Source organism: Esox lucius, chromosome 6 (genome assembly GCF_011004845.1).
Source record: "Esox lucius isolate fEsoLuc1 chromosome 6, fEsoLuc1.pri, whole genome shotgun sequence".
Lineage (NCBI taxonomy): Eukaryota > Metazoa > Chordata > Actinopteri > Esociformes > Esocidae > Esox > Esox lucius.
In genome coordinates, this window is record NC_047574.1 from 8358324 (window position 1) to 8376393 (window position 18070).

The 18070-nt window shown below is 44.2% G+C and overlaps 1 protein-coding gene across 5 annotated transcripts in view; it reads right to left on the reverse strand.

Moving 5' to 3' along the window:
* Positions 1 to 18070, reverse strand: part of LOC105026296 (protein bicaudal C homolog 1) — a 55600-nt gene that overhangs the window by 20537 nt on the left and 16993 nt on the right. For 4 of the 5 annotated variants that reach the window (XM_034292926.1, XM_034292925.1, XM_034292927.1 and 1 more), the window contains 5 exons: positions 9235 to 9314; positions 7610 to 7768; positions 5850 to 5903; positions 1929 to 2147; positions 592 to 843 (listed from right to left, as the gene is read on the reverse strand). In XM_034292926.1, the coding sequence (XP_034148817.1) occupies positions 592 to 843; positions 1929 to 2147; positions 5850 to 5903; positions 7610 to 7768; positions 9235 to 9314 (764 nt within the window). Of the gene's footprint in view, positions 1 to 591; positions 844 to 1928; positions 2148 to 4687; positions 4889 to 5849; positions 5904 to 7609; positions 7769 to 9234; positions 9315 to 18070 lie in introns of those variants that run through there. The other variant, XM_034292929.1, reaches the window with a different exon arrangement.

Consider the following 18070-nt stretch of genomic DNA (forward strand, 5'->3'; position numbering starts at 1 on the left):
CACACAAACACACACACATTAAAACGTTCCCTTTTTTCTGTCACAACGCAGTGGACTGACTTTTTCTAAATCGGCAATTGCTCAACAGATCTTCGACAACCCTGTCATATGCTCTACCAACCATGCTCTACCAACCAATACTCTAACCAACCATGCTCTATCAACCATGCTCTACCAACCATGCTCTACCAATCAATGCTACACCAACCAATCCTCTACCAACCAATACTCTAACCAACCATGCTCTACCAACTAATACTCTACCAACCAATACTCTAACCAACCATGCTCTATCAACCAATGCTCTACCAACCAATACTCTACCAACCAATACTCAAACCAACCATGCTCTACCAACCAATGCTCTACCAACCAATGCTCTAACCAACCATGCTCTACCAACCAATGCTCTACCAACCATGCTCTACTGAACTGAACGGCACACTATCCCACATTACTCTAACCCTCTCTCACTCATCTGTCATTAAATCACTCTCGCCATCACTCTCTCCCCCTTTTGTTTTGTAACCATTATGTTAGGTTTAGGTTAGGGTGACAACCTTGATGTCGGGGTTAGTTTAGGGTTATTACCATGAGGTAGTGTCGAGCCAGGCAGACAGAGTCAACTGTTCCCTGGATGTAGACAGTGGTTTTCCTTAGAGGGTTGTTGGGTTCAGGGAAGTGGACCTGAGCTCCGGTCGTCTGCATAATCTGTTTGATGTTGCTGCCATTCCGGCCCATCATGAAGAGGTGGTGTTGGGGTGCAATGTCCAGCTGAGTGCTTACTGGGACGGCACTGGACAGGCTTCCCGTTAGGTGATCTAATAACACGGCTGTACCCCTCTGAAATACACACACACACACGCGTTAGCTTACCAATTACAGAGCATGACATAGGGGTCGAGTGGATTGGACCCAGCCCGACACGTGACCCACCCAGCCCGACACGTGACCCACCCAGCCCGACACGTGACCCACCCAGCCCGACACGTGACCCACCCAGCCCGACACGTGACCCACACGTGACCCACCCAGCCCGACACGTGACCCACCCAGCCCGACACGTGACCCACACGTGACCCACCCAGCCCGACACGTGACCCACCCAGCCCGACACGTGACCCACCCAGCCCGACAGGTGACCCACCCAGCCCGACACGTGACCCACCCAGCCCGACAGGTGACCCACCCAGCCCGACACGTGACCCACCCAGCCCGGGTGGCTTTCAGAAGGTCTTTCTGACTCTCAGCTCCAAGAGGAGGGGGCTCTCTGTTAGTGCAGTGGTTTGAGGATTTTTCTCCCCACCAACTTGGCTCTCACATACCAGGCATTCTGCTCAGCCCATGACCCCCCCCCCCCACCTCTGGCAGCTACTGGCAGGCAAGGTCCAAGGCCAATGGACTTGGGGGATCCAATCCGCTACAGGAGCAGGCTGCCGGGTTCAGGCACCAGGCCTGATTATCAGGCCCTAATCCCAGGCTGCCCAAAACCAACAGGCTTTTATCAACATGCAGGGCAAGGCTTTCTAAGGCCAGGGAGAATCCTGAGCCAGAAGGAGGTTACAGTAACTTTCAGGAAGTGATCTGATCAGGAAGTGTCAGAAGGCTTCTTAAATGGAAAGTTAAGAGAAGGCTTTTTAAATGGTGGATTGAGAGAAGGCTTCTTAAAGGCAGTTTCCAGAGAGGTTTCCTTAAAAGAAGGGGTTAAGAGAAGGCTTCGTAAAGGAAGCTTCCAGAGAAGTTTTCTTAAAGGGAGGGTTAGGAGAAGGCTTATTGAAGAGAGGGTTAGGATAAGGCTTCTTAAAGGGAGGGTTAAGAGAAGGGTTCTGAAAAGGAGTGCCTGAAAAAGGCTTCTCAAATGGAGGTTCTGGAGAAGGACCCAATGACAGACCAGGAAGTCAGTGACATTAGGTGACCTGTGAGCTGACCTTGACAGCAGCAATGTTGTTCTGGGAGCCTCTGACAACACCGGTGGCTCCGCCCCTGATTACCCCAGTGGCTGGGTATGGTCTGGAGCGTGGAGTCTGTTTGAAGGAAACAGAGATGTTGTAGGTCTGCGAGATGAGCTGAATGGCTGCAGAGCTGGGGTCAGGGGTCACCTGGAGCATCACTGGCAGATCAAACATCAGGACCAGTGGGAGAAGCTCCTGCAGAGAGATGGTAAAAGAGAGAGAAAGAAGAGAAAGAGACAGCTAAAGAGCAACAATGTAAGACAGAGAAACAGACACACTAAATAACATTACATTTCCATCCTTGCTGAACAGTACATGACCACAACCTTCTCTAGGACAAGAGGGTTTCTGAGGTTTATGGTGTTTATGAGCTCTGGAAGACTCCTTCTCTAAAGGAAGGTGCCAAACAACATAGATCAGCGTTTACGCTGACTTTGCTTCCATTAACACATGAAATACATTCTGAGCTCTTGTGGTGAGCATCTAGGCTTCCTGCCAGACAGACAGCTAACAGACACAAGCTAACAAACAGACAGACACACAGACTGACGGACAGGGACAGCTTAAGACAGCTTACAGTTAACACCCAAACGACAGACAGCTAGAAAGACAGGCAGAGAGACAGTTGAGACTATAAACCCCAGATGATTTAACATGGCTTATATAGTAAGTTTAAGGATAAGATATAAACAATACGCTGAACTCATAGCAGGAGGAAGGAATTAAATGTTTTCCATTAAGAATGCATGGCTAATTTTTAAACATGCTAATCGCAGTGTGTAATCTGGCATACCAAGCAGAGCAAAACAGGACAGAGCAGAACAGTGCTGAGCCCAACAGAACAGAATGGAACAGAGCACTGCAGAACAGAGCAGAGCCCAATAGAACAGAAAGGAACAGAGCACTGCAGAACAGAGCAGAGCCCAATAGAACAGAAAGGAACAGAGCACTGCAGAACAGAGCAGAGCCCAACAGAACAGAATGGAACAGAGCACTGCAGAACAGAGCAGAGCCCAATAGAACAGAAAGGAACAGAGCACTTAAGAACAGAGCACTGCAGAACAGAGCAGAGCCCAACAGAACAGAACACAATGCACCTAGAAGGTGTCTCCTCAATGGACCCATCCACAACATTTCCAGGTAACTGTGAATTAAGCTCATAGCACCCTCAAACTCAACTCTGGATTTTGAAGCCAGTTCCACCATGTTTTTTCAATGCAACCCTCCAGTCATCGGCCTATTAAATGCTGGGACACAAGGTGCATGCAATTAACTGGACCTTGTAGGGTAAGATCTGATCTGAACCAGAAAATGTCCATACCTTTATTGTCCATAACCCTTAACAGGGTAGTGTAAACAAAAAACAGGCCTCTTTGTGTATAACAGCTGTGGTACATGTATTGTTGAATCTGGAGTAAACCAACAGAACCAGAGTGTGCACTACATCAGATTAGAAGCCATTACCCTCTCAGTTCTCCTTCATTTGTCCAGCAGGGGGTAATATTATAGACACAAGACTAGGCTGGCTGACTGGAGGCTGGCTGGCTGGTTGGCTAGCTGATTGACCGAACAGCTGGCAGACTGGATGCTGATTGGATGGCTGACCGACCAACAGGCATTATAACTGACCGACTGGCTGACTGGCTTATTGACTAGTTGGAAGCAGACTGGCTGGCTGGAGGCTGACTGACTGGATGAACCTCTAGTTGGCATGAGAGTGGGAGAATAGAGAAAGGAAGAGGAAGGTAGAGGGGAGAGAGAGAGAGAAGAAGAGGAAGGTAGACGGGAGAGAGAGAGAGAGAGAGAGAAGAAGAGGAAGGTAGAGGGAGAGAGAGAGAGAGAGAGAGAAGAAGAGGAAGGTAGAGGGAGAGAGGAAGAGGAAGGTAGAGGGGAGAGAGAGAGAGAAGAAGAGGAAGGTAGAGGGGAGAGAGGAAGAGGAAGGTAGAGGGGAGAGAGGAAGAGGAAGGTAGAGGGGAGAGAGGGATGTTCATCCTCACTATGCTGGCTTACTGCATTTCATGAGGCCTCACAGACAGAGGAAATGGCTTTTCAAAGGTGCTCATTTCTTACTAATTGCTGCTAAAACAACTGTGAAACCCTGTGATTTCTGGTTTCTCCGGTAAAACAACATGAAAATTCCCACCCAGAGCACAGAGTGGAAGAAAGAGGTGAAGGGAGAGAGGGAGAGAGGCAAGGAGGGGAGGGAGGGGTGGGGAGGAGAGTGGGAGGGAGAGGATGGTGGAGGGGAGGGGGAGGAGAGGGAGGAGGATGGATAGCAAAGGGAGCCTGACAGGGTTAGATGGCGGAGGAGTCGGCCCAGCTGAGATGTTATTCTTGGTGTATAGGGCTCACATGCTCTTTCCATGACTATGGTTCAGGAAGTCAAACAGCAAAGTTTTGTCATATATACTGTATTTCAATGACCTTGCTGGTTATAGTGCTTCCAAACATAAATCTCTGTGGTGAAACATTATTTTCCAAAAATTTCCCACCTTATAAAAAATATTTTCATTTTTATTTTGCAGTAACGTTCTCTCCGTACATTAAAAACCTAACAAAAATATCCTCTATTTATGGCTCAGACATTTTGTTACCGATGCCCAAATACTGGGCTACTTGTGGGCCTCAGGCAATGAGTCTGTTTTTACTGTTACACACTGGTTTCTCAAGGAAAAGTCCAGAGGCTTCCCAATTAAACTCTGCCTTGATTAAGGAATGACCGCTGATACACATACCCATTAGCGTTTTATATAGTAGTTGCTGTGAGGACAAGCCCAGGGTCACCAAGGTTGCCAGAGCAACTAGAGTTCAGATGAGTTGATAAGAACTCTGGGGGATGAAACTGTGAGAAACCATCAGCAGGGATCCACAGCTGGGTTTAACACACACACACACAAACACAGAAGAAAGGGAGAAAAAGAAAGATAGAGAAAAAGAGACCAGTGGAGCACATAAAACTTTGACACAACCAAAATGTATCTCTTTAATATATACCCCTTGTCAATCATACTTTTTTTTCACATTGTTAAAAAAAAAAAATGTATGTGCTCTGGCAATGTTACAAAATGCATCCCATCCCAATAAAGAAACCGAATAGAGAGGACAGCGTGTGGAGAGTGGATGGGAAGGGAGGAGAGAGAGCTGTGATTGGACTAGCCCAGAGAGGGGGACAGAGAGTGCGGGAGGGACCTAGGGCAAGGCTCAGGGAGCAGGAGAAAAGGGGAGAAAAACAGAATGGAGTGCTAAAGCACATTTGTTTTGTTTTTGGGGAGAATCCCTGAGCCCATATTATTATGACTAATAATAATGTTCACTAAAAACTCCTGTTCAATATAAACTCATGTTCAATACAAACTCATGTTCAATACAAACTCATGTTCAATACAAACTCATGTTCACTATAAACTCATGTTCACTATAAACTCATGTTCACCATAAACTCATGTTCACTATAAACTAGGGGTGTAACGGAACGCACAAGCCATTGTACTCTATGTCTGGTTGCGGATTGAGGTTCATGATTCGGCACGCTTTCAGTACAGCGCAAAAATGCATTGTCAAAAGTTACTGGAAATATTGTTTTTTGTTTATTTGTCAAAAGACACCAGTTCAGGAAGGATATATACAATCATATGGTCAGGGGCACTGGGTAGAAAAATTCAACAATAAATGATTATCCTATTTTCTTTTTGTTTTGTTAATTTAGATCATATAATATGGTTGGTTAATATAGATCATGATGTGTCTGGTTAATATAGATCATGATATGTCTGGTTAATATAGATCATGATGTGTCTGGTTAATATAGATCATGATATGGCTGGTTATTTTAGATCATGATATGGCTGTTTAACATAGATCATTTTATAGAGGTGGTTAATAAAAGACAGTGCTTACCCTGATCTTTGCTCTGGATGACTCAACTCCTCCTGGCTGGCCAGCTATTGAAACCTGACAGCGAGATCACAAGAGAGATGAGGAGACAAAGCGAGAGCAGACAGAAACAGAGAAGGAAGACAAAGATTTATATTAGAGACTTACTATATTCATAATAAATAAAAAGACATTAGATCATGTAGTCAGAACATCCTCTCAGCAGATCTTAAACTTATAAGATAAATTAGCTACCACTACTATATATATTACTACAATTAATTATACTATTACTATGACTGCTTCTGTTACTGCTACTGTTACTACTAGTACTACAACTATTATTACTACTACAACTACTACAACTAGTTTAGTTACTACAGTTACTATTAATCTTGTTAATATTACTACTACTAACACACAGCCCTGCCCTTCTAATACTACTGCGACAACTTTTATATTAATACTACTACTGCTATCACTATTATATTGACTAATGACTAATGACTAAAACTACTGCTACTACAATTACTACTAATGTTACCGCTTCTACTTTGTGAATACTAAAAGTCACTACTTCAACTACTAGAACTACAACTATTACTACTGTTCCCCCTTCTACACTACAACTAATGTTACCAGTATTACTACAGTTACTACTACATCCATTCTATTAAAAATAATAATACTACTATCACTGGTACCACAAACACCATTCAATTAAAAATTATACTACTAGTACTGGTACCACAAACAAGCTACTATAAGTACTACAAACACACTACTACCGGTACTACTACTAAAATACTATATTGATATTACAAATACTACATTTATTACAATGGCAGTACCACCCTGTGGTACTAATATTTCAATGATATTTCAATGAATTCTAATTATAGACCAAGGAAAATATATAATTACTGCTCTGGGCAGGTCTACAGAATGCATTTTTGAGGAGATTAGAGTTGCCTGGTACCAGACGTTTCTTCACACTGTCTGGTGTACCTTTCAACAACTTACCCACGGCAAACAGTACAAGGTGTCTGGTAATAATGTGGGGTTATGGCAACCATGGTTGCTCAATTCAACATTCCTCCATTTCATCAAGTCATGAAACAGGAAACATATCTCATAACCAATTAGATCCTTCTCCCTCCTGCTTTACCACCTCTCCTCTCTCTCTGCCTTTCTCTCTCTCCTTCTTTCCTCATCCTCTCTCTTCTCTCCGCCTTCCTCTCCCTCCTCCTTTCTCTCCTTTTCCTACTCCTGCCTGCGTCTCCTGAAGATAAGATGTCTCTCTCCCCTTGATTTTTACTGACATTGCGTCACCGGTATTTTAACCCGAATAATTCGCAAACTGCACATAACACTCCCTCACATAGCTCTGCCATTGCTTCGGTCACATTGATTTGCAGCTGCTTTTGGGGCTCTTCTGCCTGCCAGTTGTAATGTGTCAGTCATAAGCAACCAGCTTCACGTGCTCGGTGGGGGAATACTTTGTTGATGTGTTGCTTGATCGGGCAGTTTTCTTTCCCCCGGTAACAGTGGTAAAAATGGTAAAATCCGGGCAGATTATTACGACAAGTTTTGTGATTGGTCAAAACCGAGCACTCTTAGGGGCCACTGAGTGGCGCAGGTATCAACTGGACGTTTGAAAAGTCGTCAGAGGAAATAAAAAGTCTGAGTAAAATAAAACCAATAGCAATGATACAGGGAGCTCTGGCATGATATGCCCTGGTTGACCCGACAGACCTGACAGACAGACAGACAGACAGACAGACCTGGTTGCTCTTCTCGGAGTGATTGGTGCGGTTGGAGTCGGGGAAGTGGATGTGACAGCCTGTCTCCTCCATCACCCGCTTGATGTTGTTGCCCCCCTTCCCAATGACGTGGGAGTGCTCTGTGTGGGACACGTCCATCTTCAGGGTGACTCGGTTACTCTGAGAGGGGGGGAGAGGGAGGAGAGGAAGGACAGAGAAGAGCGGAGAGAGAAAGGAGACAGGGGAAAAGAGGAAAGGGGAGAGAGCAGTGACACAGACCAGTGACAGAAGGAACAGCTTTGTGACAGTAGTAATATCTGAGTAACCATAAGGAACAGCAAAGTGACTGAAGTAACAGCCCATTGACTATAAGGAACAGCACAGTAACTCAAGTAACAGCCCATTGACTATAAGGAACAGTGCAGTGGTTTTAAGGGATAGCCCAGTGACTGAAGTAACAGCTCAGTGTCTATAAGGAACAGCACAGCGAGTCTCCTAAATATACACACTTATTGTTTGTCTAACTGGTTAGTCCTAAATGAAACAGTTGTAGGTTACTACAAAAATCTAATTTCTGACATACACCGATGAGCAAAAACATTACAACCACCTGCCTAATACGCTGTCAGTCCTCGGCGTGCCTCCAAAACGTTGTCGACCCACCGAGGCATGAACTCTGCGAGACCCCTGAAGGTGTCCTGTGGTATCTGACACCAAGACATTAGCAGCAGATCCTCCAAGTCCTGTAAGTTGCGAGGTGGAGCCGCCGAGGATCAGACTTGTTGGTCCAGCACATTGGGTGTCTGAGATCAAGGGAATTTGGAGGCCAGGGCAACACCTTGAACTCTTCATGATGTTCCTCAAACTATTCCCGAACAATGTGTACATTGCGGCAGGACGCAATATCTTTCTGAAAGTGGCCACTGCCATCAGGGAATACCATCGCCATGTAGGGGTGAACCAGGTGTGCAACAATGTTTAGGTAGGTGGCACATGTCAATTTGACATCCACAAGAATGTCCGGACCCAGGGTTTCCCAGCAGAACATTGCCCAGAGCATCACACTCCCTCCACCGGCTTGTCGTCTTCCCACAGTGCATCCTGGTAAACTGTGCGCACGTACATGGCCGTCCACTTGACATAAAAGAAAGCAGAACTTTTCGGACCAGATGGGATAGACTTTGCCCTCAACTCGCACAGCGATGAGCCTTGGGCACCCAACACCCTGTTGCCCCGTTTGTCGTTCATCCCTCCTCGGACCACTGTTGATAGGTACGCAGCACTGTTGACCGGGAGCACCCCATAAGCCTTGCCATTTCAGAGATGCTCCGACCCAGACGTCTGGCCATAAAAATTTGGCCCTTTGCCAAAGTCACTCAGGTTCTTTGCTCCTGCCTGTTTCTCCTGCATCCAACACATTGACTACTGTGGGAACTCTTATTTAGCCTAATGGTTAAAAATAACACTACGAGAACTGATTTTTCGCCTACCATCTAATCTCCCCAGACCTTGACGTGCCCTTGTTGGGAGATGATCAACGTTATTCGCTTCACCTGTGAGTGGTCATAATGTTTTTTTCTCATCAGCGTATATGAATTTATTGTGCATTCTGAAGTAATATCATTACCAATCAGTGTTGCACTCACTTTAGTGTCCAGGACAGACATTATCCTCTCTTTGGCCTCTTTCACATTGTCTCTCTTCCCACACACCTTGATGTGAGGATCTGGAGAAGAAAGAGAGGGAGAGAGGAAAAGAGAAATGAGGGAGAAGAATTAGGGAGAGGTCACCTTCGACCTTGAACCTGAAAAAATAGAACTCTTCTGATAAAACAGATGTATCCTAATACATCAGGAATCTCCAGATGCATCAGAACTACCGTCTCCCGATACATCAGACAACAGAACCATCCTGACACATCATACAACAGAACCATCCTGATACATCCGACATCTCCTGATACAGCAGAACCATCCTGATACATCAGACATCTCCTGATACAACAGAACCATCCTGATACATCAGACATCTCCTGATACAACAGAACCATCCTGATACATCAGACATCTCCTGATACAGCAGAACCATCCTGATACATCAGACATCTCCTGATACAACAGAACCATCCTGATACATCAGACATCTCCTGATACAACAGAACCATCCTGATACATCAGACATCTCCTGATACAACAGAACCATCCTGATACATCCGACATCTCCTGATACAGCAGAACCATCCTGATACATCAGACATCTCCTGATACAACAGAACCATCCTGATACATCAGACATCTCCTGATACAACAGAACCATCCTGATACATCAGACATCTCCTGATACAACAGAACCATCCTGATACATCCGACATCTCCTGATACAGCAGAACCATCCTGATACATCAGACATCTCCTGATACAACAGAACCATCCTGATACATCAGACATCTCCTGATACAACAGAACCATCCTGATACATCAGACATCTCCTGATACAACAGAACCATCCTGATACATCAGACATCTCCTGATACAACAGAACCATCCTGATACATCCGACATCTCCTGATACAGCAGAACCATCCTGATACATCAGACATCTCCTGATACAACAGAACCATCCTGATACATCAGACATCTCCTGATACAACAGAACCATCCTGATACATCAGACATCTCCTGATACAACAGAACCACCCTGATACATCAGACATCTCCTGATACAACAGAACCACCCTGATACATCAGACATCTCCTGATACAACAGAACCATCCTGATACATCAGACATCTCCTGATACAACAGAACCATCCTGATACATCAGACATCTCCTGATACAACAGAACCATCCTGATACATCAGACATCTCCTGATACAACAGAACCACCCTGATACATCAGACATCTCCTGATACAACAGAACCACCCTGATACATCAGACATCTCCTGATACAACAGAACCATCCTGATACATCAGACATCTCCTGATACAACAGAACCACCCTGATACATCAGACATTTCCTGATACAACAGCCCCATTTGTGTTATCTCCAATGCTCTTAAGGCTTGGGGGACATTATAATGACGGTTCTAGGTGCCAGGAGAGCGGGGAAAGGGGCAACACGGCCCAATGCTATAGGGAATATCTCTACCACATTGAGCTGTTCAACCAACAGCTTTGCAAAAGGAAGTTTCTCCTTGTGGCTTCTAGTGAACATTTTTCATCTGCCAGTTGCCAGAGCTGTCCACTTGGCCCCGACAGGGAGAGTAGCATTATTTAAATTACATGTAATGTGAGCATTCTTTGCGGTGTAACTCAGGCACTCCAGAGGTTTGTCTGTTTAAACTTTGGCGTCATGTGGGACTCTGCAGAAAAACAGAAATATCATAAAATGGAGGCCAAACCCATAACAGAGCCAGGCCACAGTGAGTATAATGGTGAAGGCCAAACCCATAACAGGGTTATGTTACCGCATAACAGGGCCAGTCCACAGCGGTAGGGAGGAAGCGTGATTACATCGAGATTAGGATTTCTCCATTTCCAGCTAGCACTTAATCCATCCTGTGCTCCTGACGGCCTCTCTTATTGGTGGCAAGTCACATGGCCAGCCTGGGTCAAGAGCTAGTAGCCCCTCTCATTGGTGAAGAGTCACAGCGCCATGCTGCAACAGAGCAAGGAGCCTCTCTGATTGGTGGAAATTCACAGGGCCATGCTGGAACAGAGCAAGGAGCCTCTCTGACTGGTGGAAATTCACAGGTCCATGCTGGAACAGATCAATAAGCTTCTTTGGAAGATGGTGGCTCTGGGAAGGTACCTACCTACTTTGCCAAAACATGTATATAATTGAAATATGTTTTCACATTTACTATTACTATTATTTTTGGAATATTTCTTTTTTTTTTTCTTTTTTTTTTTCTTCATTTTTGTGAGTGGAGTGAAAGTGTACCATTTTGCTGTTCAAGTGCAATTTCGATTGTTCTTAATGGCCGTATAGCTCCTTGAGTACATGACTCATTGTCGTAGCCTAATTAGAATTGACAATCCCAGAGATGAGGGCCTCATGTTGAATGAGGTCCATGTGTGGGTATGAGGGCCTGGCATGGGATGAGGCCCTCGTGTGCATTGTGTCATGATCCAAGGAGGTGGCAGGACACAGGCACAGAGGTGGTGGAACAAACAGGTACTTATTTCCAAAAAAGGCTTGACAACTGTAACGTGCAACAGTGACGGACAAAACAAACTAGGGCAGGAGGAACTTAGGGACATAATGACAAGTGCAGGCTGCGTACAAGAAGAACGGGAAAAAATGAACAGGAGAGGCTACATTCAGGAAGAAAGGCAAAAACCAAAACAGAACAAAAACAGAACACGAGGTTCAGGGCCTCATGTGGGATAACGGCCTTGTGTGGAGAAAGCAGAAACTCTCTGCATCCGCCAACATGTCAAATTAGTGTTATAATTTATAATGAGCTGCGTGATAGCTGTTCAGATTCCTTCAATACTTCCTGGTTACTGGAAATGATGCCGAAAACATTATTCACAAAGAAATTAAGGAACAGTATTTTATGCTAATGGTCACAGCATGGGTCTGGGGTTATGGATCCAGGATTAGGCTCTCATACTAACTGATTCAGCATGCAGGTGCTGGATATTATACTAAATCAGTGTAGTTAAGTATATCAATTCATTGGGTTTCAACACAATAGTGCCCAATTTGCCCCAAATTGACATGGTATAATCACTCCAGCATTTTTATTTTATTTAACTAGATGCATTCCATTGTCCTGGCATTCGATGAAAGTATCATAGGACAGAGCGTCTTGCACAATGAACAGAAGAAGGAACTTAGTGAATTGGTAACAGCCAAGCACATATTCTACACATTATGCTGTCACGAAACACTTGCAAAATGTATGCGCAGCAATCAAAACATGTGCTGAGCAACAACAATCACAGGAGAGAGAACCAGTTGTGGTGTTAATGGTAATGTAGATATTGATGAATCTGAGCTCAGTAATCCTAGTCGTGAGGAGATGCTGGGCTGCACTCTGGCTGCCCTCAACAAAAACAGGAAACTAAGATGTTTTTCTACGACATAGTTTGAATTGTTGCACAGCCATAAGCTGACGCACTGCAAACACTTTGGAACCACACACACCAGTGATTTTAGTATAATAACATTATATTACATTTAGGACCAATGAACAGGATTTATTAACTAAAAGCTTTTAAGTGTTATTGTTAGGACATTAAAGGGGCAGTTAGTGTCTTAAATGGGACGCTGTGTTTAGGGCTTTAAAGAGGAAGTTAGGTTTAGCTGGGACGGTCCAGCAGTATAAGTGCTGCAGAATGGTTCCAATTTCGGACCACTGTATTTCCCACACAGCCACTATCATTAAAGCTTTTACAGTATATATACACCAAACACCAAAATACATTTCATATTGTAGATTCTTCAAAGTAGCCACCCTCTGCCTTGATGACAGCTTTGCACACTCTTGGCATTCTCTCAACCAGCTTCATGAGTTAATCACCTGGAATGCTTTTCCAGCAGTCTAGAAGGAGTTCCCACATTGCTGAGCACTTTTTGGGTGCTTATATCCGAGAGCGTCTCATGCCTTACAGTACTGATGGACTGTCATTTCTCTTTGCTTATTTGAGCTGTTCTTGCCATAATAATAGATTAGATTCAACATTATTGTCATTGAACAGTACAAGTACAGTACAACGAAATGCAGTAAGCTTCTAACCAGAAGTACAAATACAGGTCAGCAAATGTACAAGTATTTACAATATAATACTTTACAAGTATTAAGTATATGTATTTTACAAGTGGAATGTGTGCACCCGTTCACTGCACCTGTTTGAACTTGTTACCTGTATAAAAAGACACCTGTCCACAGACTCAATCCAACAGACTCCAACCTCTCCACAATGGCCAAGACCAGAGAGCTGTGTAAGGATATCAGGGATAAAATTGTAGACCTGCAAAAGGCTGGGAATGGCTACAGGACAATAGGCAAGCAGCTTGGTGAGAAGGCAACAACTGTTGGCGCCATTATTAGAAAATGGAAAAAGTTCAAGATGATGGTCAATTTCCCTTGGCCTGGGGCTCCATGCAAGATCTCACCTCGTGGGGCATCAATGATCATGAGGAAGGTTAGGGATCAGCCCAGAACTACACGGCAGGACCTGGTCAATGACCTGAGGAGAGCTTGGACCACAGTCTCAAAGAAAACCATTAGTAACACACTACGCCGTCATGGATTTAAATCCTGCGGCGCACGCAAGGTCCCCCTGCTCAAGCCAGCGCATGTCCAGGCCCGTCTGTAGTTTGCCAATGACCATCTGGATGATCCAGAGGAGGAGTGGGAGAAGGTCATGGGGTCTGATGAGACAAAAATAGAGCTTTTTGGTTCTAAAGAAGAAGGATGAGTACAACCCCAAGAACACCATCCCAACCGTGAAGCATGTTTAGACCAAAAAGCGGTGGAAACATCATTCTTTGGGGATGCTTTTCTGCAAAGGGGACAGGACGACTGCACCGTATTGAGGGGAGGACGGATGGGGCCGTGTATCGTGAGATCTTGTCCAACAATCTCCTTCCCTCAGTAAGAGCGTTGAAGATGGGTCGTGGCTGGGTCTTCCAGCATGACAACGACCCGAAACACACAGCCAGGGCAACTAAGGAGTGGCTCCGTAAGAAGCATCTCAAGGTCCTGGAGTGGCCTAGCCAGGGGCCTAGCCTGAACCCAATAGAAAATCTTTGGAGGGAGCTGAAAGTCCGTGTTGCCCAGCGACAGCCCGAAACCTGAAAGATCTGAAGAAGGTCTGTATGGAGGAGTGGGCCAAAATCCCTGCTGCAGTGTGTGCAAGCCTGGTCAAGAACTACAGGAAACGTATGATCTCTGTAATTGCAAACAAAGGTTTCTGTACCAAATATTAAGTTCTGCTTTTCTGATGTATCAAATACTTATGTCATGCAATAAAATGCAAATTAATTACTTAAAAATCATACAATGTGATTTTTCTGGGATTTTGTTTTATATTCCGTCACTCACAGTTGAAGAGTACCTATGATAAAAATTACAGACCTCTACATGCTTTGTAAGTGGGAAAACCTGCAAAATCGGCCGTGTATCAAGTACTTGTTCTCCCCACTGTACCTGTAACCATTGAACACTTCCGTTATCAGGCTTTGCAAGGCAATGTCAGAGTATCAGAGTAGTACAAGGGTGTAGTGCACAGGTGTCAAACCGGTTCCACAAAGGGCCGAGTGTCTGCAGGTTTTTGGTTTTTCCTATAAATTGGTTCCTAGTTCATACCTACACAACCAGGTGGGGGTAGAAACTAACCAATCAGTAACCTAATTAACCAATCAAGTACAAGGAGAGAGCAAAAACCTGCAGACACTCGGCCCTCCGTGGAACCAGTTTGACACCTCTGGTGTAGTGCAACAAGGCCCCTGAGATGTGGGGGGTATGGTGATGGGTCACAGAGTTCACAGGGTTTTCTGGGTCACAGAGAATATGGAATAGACTAATACAGTACAGTCATAATGATGGTCTTCAGTATAAACACCTGGCCTTGCCACCCTCTGTATACCCACCCTAACACATTAAGAAGGGGGGAAGAATTACACAAATCAACTTTTAACAAGACACACTTGTCAAGACTGTTGGAAATGCATTCCAGGTGACTCGTGAAGCTGGTTGGGAGAATTTGAAGACTATACAATATGAATTACATGATTTTGAGTAACATTAGTCTGCCTTTAACTGGAGACATAAATAATGAAGTGGAGAAAAATGTGCATAAGGAAAGAAATGGCCAAGATAAATATTGGAACTCTTCTGAAGAATTCTATATAATTAGGTTAGAGGCAGGTTATCCCCGTTTACTGGGTTTATTTATCTCATCGGTGGTAAGTTACAGATCCCCATTGGGTATAAACAGCTACTGAAGGGCACGAGAAAATGAAAACAGAACATTCTGCTCACTGCACCACTGACTAGTTACTGAAAACCATCTGAGGATGTCAGACACAAAATAACCCTGAAACATAGACATTCCCAAGGTTACAAGCCCATCTCCCGGGACCTTGGAATTCCAGTCAGCACAGTCTGCAGTATTGTCCAGAAGTTTGCGGCCCACAGAACTGTGGTCAACCGCCCAGGACGTGGCCGAAAGAAGATACTCAACCTCAGATCTCGTCGAAAGATGGTTGGAACAGTTGACACAGCACCTCGCAAAAAAGCTTAAGATGTACAAGCTAACCTAAAATAACATTCCCACTCCACATCATCTGCTGCACACTCAACCAAGAAGGTAAAACGGTAAGAAACCCAGGAAGACCCTGATGCTAAAAGAGAGACCCAAGGAAGATAGATTGAACTTCCTGTGGACCAATTGGAACTGTCTGGCAAAGTTGCCACTGACTGTTTCAATGGTAATTGCTCAGAGTTTGAGTCTCGTCTCCATCGTACGCGTATGTACATAAATATTGCACTCGCTACATGTGACTATGATCCACTGTCATGCAGATGACAGTATCTGGTGAACACCTGGCCCCTCGTTGAACTCTGCGCTGACCACCCTTCAAAACAGCTTCAATAACATCCAACATGCCTCATACAACAAGTACTACACAATAACAGTTAAAAAAAAAAAACACATGCTCTTCAAATCGAATATTACCCCTACATGCCTGCTTCAGAAACAGGCAGGGTGTTGTGTAAATCTGCTAATGTAAAAAGGTCTTTATAAATACATTTGATTGACTGATTGAAACATTGTCATCTTAAAGTGATCTGAGTTAGAATACATCTTTAACTGTAAGTACACGGGTATTTTGGTTAGACCGTTCCCTCTCGTTTCAGCCCCTTCCAGTCCAAACTAATCCAAAATATTTTCCTGTTTCGCAAAAAGTAATATTTTACCCATGCTGTAAAATATGTTACAGAAAAATGGCCCATCCTACCTGTCCTTGACTTTGACCATTTAATTTACATGCTAGTTGCTAATTGCTCCCTCAATAAATTAGATATAGTTTACAACGATGCCATTCGCTATTGCACCTGTGCCTTCTACAACACTTGTTTTTGTGATCATCACAGTTTGGTAAAATAACCATTGTTGACACCTGACTCGTTGGTACCAGCTTATCCACAAGTTCCTCTAAGGCAAATGCCACCTATGTCTCGGCTCGTACTGCTAACATCTGCCAACCAAATCCAACATCTGCCAACCAAGCACTCTGTTAAATACTAGTATACAATAGCCATGCAACACATCCTATGGTGGACATTTTCGGCATGATCTTTTTCTGATTGTATTTATGTGTAACTAAGTTTTGTCTTGAAATCGTTTGGCTTTTGGCCAGGTTGTAATTGTAAATGACAATTGGTTCTAAAGGAAAGATTGTGGCTACAGTTTTAAACGGGTGTTGTAGGATTTTCAATTTAATGCAATGTTTTTAAAGGGAGGTTACAGTTAGAGTTTAAAATGAGTGGTTATATGGTAAGGCCTAAAGGGAAGGTTGGGGTTTTATAGGATAGATTAAGGTATCAGAAGACATACTGCACACAGGTCCAAAACCCCTAGACCTAGATATCAAACTATAGAAGTCTTGTGCATTTTATTTGAGAGGGAACCTGAGAAACCACATCTGACAAAAGAGTAAAAGTCTCCATAAAAGTAGAAAGACACACATTGTGCCTGGCGGTTGACCTGTAAGCATGGCAGCCAGCCCATTCAGCAGCCTAGCAGGTCTCTATGGTGACAGCAACAAGCCTGTCTGTCACGCAGGGAGTAGCGAAAGATAAGAGCAGGCTAGAGGGCCACGTTACATGACTGGCTGGTGAGGACTGTTGGTACAGCTGCTGCCCAACAGAGGCTTCAGCAGCATAGCTCTGTGGGTTAAGGGGGCTAGTAAAGCCACAGATTTATTTGTGAATAAATGGCACTGGCTGGTCGAAGCGAGGGAGGAAAGAGGAGGGAAAATGTCAGCCAGGATCTGCGGAGGTTTATAGGACCTATGGGTTAAGAATGTTTTCCCGTCAAGACTGGCTTTCAGTCTTGATGGGAAACAAAAAACTATGCAATGGAGCAAGGTAACACACAATGCCTTCTCTAATTTGTTTTATAGAATACAACTCCCTGAACAATGGCAGTGAATGGCTTAATTACCTGTGTAGATTTATTTAGGTCTTTAATCCTTTACATTGAGGACACAAGCTTTTGGCATCATCACTCCAAGCGATTAAATATAATAGAAATAGTGAAATTGAAATTGTGAAATGATCAGAAATAACACAATAACTGATCAGAAATGTTCCCCATAGTGTTCAATTACAACCCATCAGTCAAAGGAGTGATGGCTGCTTCTCTCCACTCACAAGATGAGACGGTCAGCAATTAAGGTCCATTACTGACCTCTATTGGCTGAGGTCCTAGATGATTTAGTTTTGGCTGAGGTTCATA